This window comes from Bos taurus, chromosome 5 (assembly GCF_002263795.3).
Source record: "Bos taurus isolate L1 Dominette 01449 registration number 42190680 breed Hereford chromosome 5, ARS-UCD2.0, whole genome shotgun sequence".
Lineage (NCBI taxonomy): Eukaryota > Metazoa > Chordata > Mammalia > Artiodactyla > Bovidae > Bos > Bos taurus.
In genome coordinates this window covers 100052261-100060099 of record NC_037332.1, presented here as the reverse complement: position 1 = coordinate 100060099, position 7839 = coordinate 100052261, and the positions used below count along the sequence as shown (strand labels likewise).

Genomic DNA, 7839 nt, shown 5'->3' with positions numbered 1-7839 from the left:
TTTTTGGACCACCTTTTAGCTTTTGCTATATCGTGCTTGGGAGAAATATTCAAGGCTGAGGCTATTCTCTGTTTTATTTTTCCTATTTTCTGGGTAATATTATATGAAAACGTTTAAGGAAATGGAGAATGAAGATGGCTATATGACGCTGAAAATCAAGAATCGCTTTGAACCAAGAAAAAAATCTAAAGGTAAGAATATTATTCCCCTTTATTTAGACTCCAGTTTAAAACTGCATTATTCTCTTAGAAGCAAAATTATCCCTAATGTTTTAAAATTAACCATATTCTGGGATTTTAAAAGATGATCATAAATCGTCTAAGATAAATTGTTCAGACTTCTATAAGCATCAACCATAAAAAGATGATTTTTGCAGCCATGGGTACGGAGAAATGCTAATAGGATAATGTATAATCCCTTCAAAGTAGCAATATGAGAATAAGAATGCAACTTTCAACTAAAAGGTCAAAAACAGTATTTTGCATAAATTATTTTTTTTTTTACAAAACATTAAGAGATGATTTGGATGTGTTATGTACATGAAGACATCTATTATACTTCAAAAGTAAAGAGCAAGTACTGACGGTGGGAGTAGCAGTGGTATATAGTGTTTTACAGCCTTAAAGTCATTTTTATACATATCTATTTTCAATGTCCACAAAAGATCCATGGAATTGGCAGAATAATCCATTGGGAATGAGAGTCAAATTGAGTCAAATTGACTGAATTTGACCCTAAGCCCCACAAAGTGACTGACCTTTGACAATTTCTTTTTTATTTTAAATCTCAATTCTTTTATTTATAATAAAGCAAATATATATACTGATTTTTTTCTCTCTCTTCTTAATGTTTGTTTAAATATCTACTTTCATTTTATGCTCCCTTATTTTTTATGGACATTTCTTCTTGTTATTTTATTTTATTTTTAATTTATTTTTTAGGCTGTGCCATCTTCACTTTCACTTTTCACTTTCGTGCATTGGAGGAGGAAATGGCAACCCACTCCAGTATTCTTGCCTGGAGAATCCCAGGGACAGAGGACCCTGGTGGGCTACCGTGTGACGTCTATGGGGTCACATAGAGTCGGACACGAATGAGGCAACTTAGCAGCAGCAGCATGCAGCACGCAGGATTTTAGTTCCCCGACCAGGAATCAAACCTGTGCCCCCTGAATTGGGAGTGTGAAGTCTTAACCTCTGAACTGCCAGGGATGTCCCTATATTGTGATTTTTTTTAATGTAGACATTACAGTAAATGAAACTAAATTATTGGCTATTTCTTCTTTAATGTATAAACCATCTTGTAATAGACAAGGGAGTAGAGACATATGAAATCTTAGTATAGATACATAGAATATAAGATAATATCCATTTAAATTATGAGTGAAAGATGAAAAGTACTGGCAACATATATTATGCTTATGCTGCTGCTGCGTCGCTTCAGTCATGTCCGACTCTGTGCGACCCCATGGACTGCAGCCTACCAGGCTTCTCCATCCATAGGATTTTCCAGGCAACAGTACTGGAGTGGGGTGCCATTGCCTTCTCCCATATTAAGTTTGTAATTCAGCAGAAATTACATATTAAACATGTTTGTGTTTGATAAATTGGATTCTAAGCTTGCTTATTATTGATGAGTGAAAAGAAAATCTGCCCAGTTATTTGACTCATACTGTAAAATAAAGTTACACTTATTGCATAAGTAAGTAAGTAAGCTAGTAAGTGTTAACCGCTCAGTTGTGACCGACTCTTTGTGACCCCATGGACTGTAGTCCACCAGGCAAGGAAAATTTCCCAACATAAAGCAGATATGAATAACACCACTAATAATCTTGCAGGAGTGATAATAATGGAATTCAAAGAGCAGTTTCTTAATATTGAACCATTTAGGCTAATGGCAAACAGTTAAGTGGGTATAGAATGGACCAGTACAATGCACTTCAGGTATCTGGCTTGATACAGTATATAAGTTGTGGCTTATGTAAAAGAACATTGGCTTTTAATTTATACCTATAATAGTATTTGGCATTAAGCTTAAAATTTCCCTCTCTGGCAAGTATGGAATCTACTAACTGCAGATCTATGTGGTCATAAACTTGAGAAAATGTATTATGAGGATTTTTGGTGAAGTAGAGAAAGAAATGGCAACCCACTCCAGTGTTCTTGCCTGGAGAATCCCAGGGACGGGGGAGCCTGGTGGGCTGCCGTCTATGGGGTCGCACAGAGTCGGACACGACTGAAGTCAGACACGACTGAAGTGACTTAGCAGAAGCAGAGATCTTTGGTGCTTCCCTGGTAGTTCAGCTGGTAAAGAATCTGCCTGTAATGCAGGAGACCCCGGTTCAACTCCCAGGTCAGGAAGATCCCCTGGAGAAGGGAGAGGCTACCCACTTCAGTATTCTTGGGCTTCCCTGGTGGGTCAGCTGGTAAAGAATCCACCTGCAATGCAGGAGACCTGGTTTCAATCCCCGGGTTGGGAAGATCCCCTGGAGAAGGGAAAGACTATCCACCCACTCCTGTACTCTGGCCTGGAGAATTCCATGGACTGTATAGTCCATGGGGTTGCAAAGAGTCGGATACAACTTCACTTTCACTTTTTCAGAGGTTTTTCTACTTTTGTATGTGACCAAAAATAGATTAAAATTAAAAGAGGATCTTAACATAGTATCCCTATTTAAGATATTTGGAAGTTCCCTGTTTCCTCCTCTGTAAAGGGACCATTCCTGCCAAATCTGAGCCAGAGGAGTACTAGGGCATAAATTCTAGACAAGCTTCACTAATCAGAGATCTATGCTGTTTAGTCTGATGTTGATTTCTGTCCAAAATATCAAAGCCAGGAAAATACAGTATAGCATATGTAAAAGTGGAATAACATGGAAATATTTCCAGCACAGTGGCTGGTACATTAATAGAACTTCAATAAATGTTCTTTTATTTATTATAGTGAGTCATTAAAATAAATAATATAGATGACAATAGCTGATATATATATATTATTCTACATATAGAATATAAATTATATATTTTGTATTTTATACACTAATGCTTCATGTCTTTAATATATTACTTTTGCATCTCCTCTTATTTTATATTTTTAAATTTTTTTAATTTTTTAAACTTTTTATTTTGTATTGGGGTATAGCTTATTAATAATGCTGTGATAGTTTCAGGTGAACAGCAAAGGGACTCAGCCGTACATAAATCTGAATCCATTCTCTCTCAAACTCCTTAATATGTTACTGCACATTATATACATGATATATTATTCATATATATATATACATTATATTTATTCATGCAGAGATAATTTAATGTCATTGTAAGTCATCAAAAGTCACCAAACAATCAAAGCAAGACAATTTCAGCATAATCCAACACATTCAATAACCATAGCATCTCTTTGTTTTTGTATTGTATTTTGAAATTTCAATTAATCATACTTTTTGTCATAATTTGGGTATAAATTAAAATTATAAACTAAAGATTAAATAAAAATAAATTAAAGTGAAAAGCTTATACATAAATTAATCATAGATTCTAATGCTGTATCTAAAATGAACAGATTTTCTCTGTAATAAAAACAAAACAGAAAAATGTACACAAAGTAAATAGTCACAGACTGCTAAAACTTTTTTTTTTTAATTTCAATATTTCAGATTTCGCCCTGTATCTACAGTGTTACTGTCTCATGCTAGTACTTGGATGCATTGGCATCCTTATTTTCATGATGGCAGTAATTGGCCTGAACTTTTGGAGTGAGTATGGAATTTTAATTTATTTTTTCACTTTCAAAAATAATAGTTGATCTTTAATTCCTTTTACTATCAAGATAACCTCCACACTGTAGCTCAATATTGGTAAGCTGACCAGTTATATATTTCATATAACAAAATTATTTTTAAATTAAGAAAAATTAGGAAACACTCAAGTATAAAATTAACACTTACTCCATATCTCTTCTTATGAAGAACCTCCAGTAAAAGATTGGCACCATTTTATTAAAGAATTAGTACTGTATTTTTATTAAAAGTATGTGCTCATTGGTATCACCTTGAGAGACAGGACAGTGATTTAAAAGTATCTACACACTTTTTTTTTCTGAAGTAGTAGTTAATGTGCATATTCTGTAGTTGTTCTTTTTGAAGTAACAAGACTAATTCATGGTTTCTATAACTTTTTCTTGAAACTGTAGTTCTTGAAAATATAGGGCTCAAGGAAACCAATAAAATTTAATACATTAATAAAAATATTAGTGGGGATAATATTCTTTACTATTTATATATATTTTTAATAAATTAGTGACAATTTTAATATTGATATTTCTTTTAGATGTGTGCTTATACTTTGACCAGTTTAAAAATACTTTCCATGCTTCTAGTTCAAAACAAAGTGTTGACCATAAATATTTACTTACACTCTTTCCCAAGATTTTATATTAGAATAGTAAAAAAAAAAAAAAGTAGAATAATGAATAGAAAGACAAAAGGGTAAATGAAGAAAATTTTAAAGAAAATGAAAAGTGGATGGGTTAATATTATTTGATAAATCAAGGGAGGGAACCACAGTATGGGGAGGGAGGAGGGAGGAGGGTTCAGGATGGGGAACACATGTATACCTGTGGCGGATTCATTTCGATATTTGGCAAAACTAATACAATATTTTAAAGTTTAAAAATAAAATAAAATTAATTAAAAAAAAAAAAGAAAACCGTTAATAGATGGCTTCAATCTAGATGAAGCGGTTCCTCACAGCGAAACCTGAAAAGGAGCCCAATTTCAGAGATAAGAGTGCAGAAGCAAAGTTATTAATGGGAAGACTTTACGGAATGCTCTTTAGACTGGTGTCTTGACAGCCTCTTACTCTGCTTATAGTGGCATTTCCCATCATATCATATCAAAAACAAATGAAAATGCTCCTAAAGCAATTAGATAGACAGACAGAATAGATTCATTTGTATTTCAGAACACCATAGACAAAGACACAATCCTAAATGTTTACATGAAGAATTCATTTCCTCTCAAAGGCAAATTGGCCTTGCATTTTCAAATGTACATAAAATTATACCACTGTAGCAATGTTCTAAAAATTATGAACAACTTGATTTTAATGTAAGTTTTTATGCATTCTTTTGGAACAAATAAGGGGGTGAGGCTAATTTTAGATAGAGTGAAACTAGCCTGGGAATGTAATCTAAAGACCTTTCAGATTATCAGCTGTTCTGTGTTCTGGAAAGCAATTAATTCACTCTGTGTTAAAAAAATCTATGGATAATGCAAATAAGAAGCTGAAGGAACTTAATAAGATTCTTGAGTGTATGCCTGCAACAAGATGAAATAATATCAATTAAAAAGTTCAGTGAAGAACATAATACACAAAAAAGTAAAAGAAATGAATTTTAAGAATGCACAGAATATTTGGAATTTTGATTAGTACTTAGAGCAGTAAAAGTAGATATGGTAAAAAGTAGTTAACTCTCAGGACAGAGAGGAATAGAGGCATAGCAGAAAAGAGAGATTTTGAATTTTTATTTGTATGTTTTTATTTTGTGCTAGCATACTTATTTTCATATACCTAGACTTCTATCCATTTTAAGTTTCTCTTTATATCTTCCCCTTTGCATTGAATGCAGATAGAGAAATGGATTTCCTTCAGAAAGCTAATATCACCAGCCTCGCAGGTAATCATCTGTCTGTAATGTGCTGTTCTGTTTGAATCAAAGATTTCAATCAACTGGTCACATGAATTTAGGAAAATTAAACATTAGTTTTGAAAACTTGCAAAGGAAGAATGTAGTAACTAACATCATAGAACTTTTAGTGTAGATTGAACCAATTATAACTGTTCAAATTATATGTGTGGACTTGATTAGGTAGTGCACAATACCCAGATATTTGATCAAACACTTGTTTAAATGTTGCTGTGAAAGTACTTTTTAGGTTATGTTAATATGTAAGTCAATAGATTTTGAGTAAAGCAAATCACCTTCCAGAATGTGGGTGGGCTTCACCCAATCAGTTGAGAGCCCTAAGAGACAAACACTGACGTTTTCAAGGGAAGAGGAAATTGAGACTCTAGAATACCTTCAGATTTGGGCTGCAACACCAACTTTTCCCTGGGTCTCCAACCTGCTAGCCTGAACATTTTAGACTTGCTAGCCTTAATGATCACATGAGCCAGGTCCTTAAAATCTCTCTCCTTTCATTCTGATTCTTTCTTTCTCTCTCTTTAAACATGCACACACAGACACAAAATTCTGTTAGTTCTATTTCTCTGAAGAACCCTAACATACCAATTAGCATTGGGCAGGATGGCATGATTCAGTGATTAGTAACGTGGGTTATGGAACCAAAGTAACTGGGTTGAAACTTCAGCTTTAATATTTATCTGCTGTATGACTTTGGGAAAGTGATAATGTCTGTGTGACTCACTTTCTCATCTGTAAATTGAGCATAATAATATCTACTTCATAAGGTTTTGTTTTATTATATTCTTGTATTTCTATTACGTTTCCCTGGTGGTTCAGTGGTAAGAAACCACCTGCCAATGCTGGAGACATGGGTTCAATCCCTGGGTGGGGAAGATCCCCTAGAGGAGGAAATGGCAACCCACTCCAGTATTCTTGGCTGGGAAATCCCATGGACAGAGGAGCCTGGTGGGCTACAGTCCAAGGGGTCACAAATGAATTGGACACAACTTAGCACTAAACAACAGATTTGTATTATGCAAAATATAACTAAAAGTGGAAAGGATTATATAATAAATCTCCATGTGCCTTTCATTTGGTATCAACACTTATTAATATGTAATGAAGATTATCTCATCTATATCTCCGCCTCCATCACACTCTCATACTAGGTTTTATTAAAGCAATTACCAGCTATCATGCCATTTAATATTTAAATATTTTAGTATGTGATTCTGACAGTTAAGGGTTTAACATAATCACAATGTCACTATAAGTCCTGTGTTTGTTTACAGTGTACAATGGGCTGATTTAATATACATATATTGCAAGATGATTTCTATCTCCATCACATCACATAGTTACCATTTCTTTCTTGACGTGAGTGTGGGTGTGTTTTCATTTCATATATGGTAATGCCTAGGAGTAGAATTATTGAGTTACATAGCAATTCTTTGCTTGAATATTTGGAGGAACTGCCACTGTTTTCCAAACAACTGCACAATTTGCTGTCTCCTTGGGCCCATTTTAGAATTCTACCACAATTCCTAAAACCAAGTTGACAATAACCTCCTAATATCATCTACTATTCCATCAGCATTAGATTTTTGTTTCCATTTTATTTGTTAGAATCAGAGCAAAGACCAGTTACATCAGCTAAAATGTCTCTTGAGTCTCTAAATCTGTGCATTTTCCTTACTTCCTTTTGTTTCCTTCTTAGACATTTATTTAATGTTAAAAAAATGGATTATGGTTGTGTCTAATTTCTCATGTTCTGGATTTTACTGTGTCTATCTCTATTGCTTCATTGAATGTATCTATTTTATAAAGTTGTTTTTAAAAATAAATATATGTTAAGTGCTTAGAAACCTGCTTGGCCCACAGTAATGACATTTTGTGTTAGTTATTATTATGCAAACCATCTGAGATAGGAATTGATACAAAGTGTTGCTCAATAAGTATTTTTCTCCATCCTCATCCTCATGATATTTCTCCTTATTGTAGAACGTGGTACTTGAAACTGAATTAACTCTTATAACTCTTCTGGACAATAAGTGTCCACATTTTGCATTTTTTTGTCGTTTTAACATATTACATTGATCATTTGGAGTACTTTCAGTGTGTTTTGCAGCTCTAGACCTGTACTTTACTGACTAG

At 33.7% G+C, this 7839-nt stretch overlaps 1 protein-coding gene across 1 annotated transcript in view; it reads left to right on the top strand.

The window, feature by feature from the left end:
* The window catches only part of KLRF2 (killer cell lectin like receptor F2), an 18501-nt gene continuing 10662 nt past the window's right edge, over positions 1 to 7839 (top strand). Inside the window, exons 1-3 of the mRNA XM_003586125.6 lie at positions 1 to 191; positions 3656 to 3754; positions 5629 to 5676. Coding sequence (XP_003586173.3) covers positions 104 to 191; positions 3656 to 3754; positions 5629 to 5676 — 235 coding nt within the window. The 5' untranslated portion in view covers positions 1 to 103. The remainder of the gene's footprint in view (positions 192 to 3655; positions 3755 to 5628; positions 5677 to 7839) is intronic.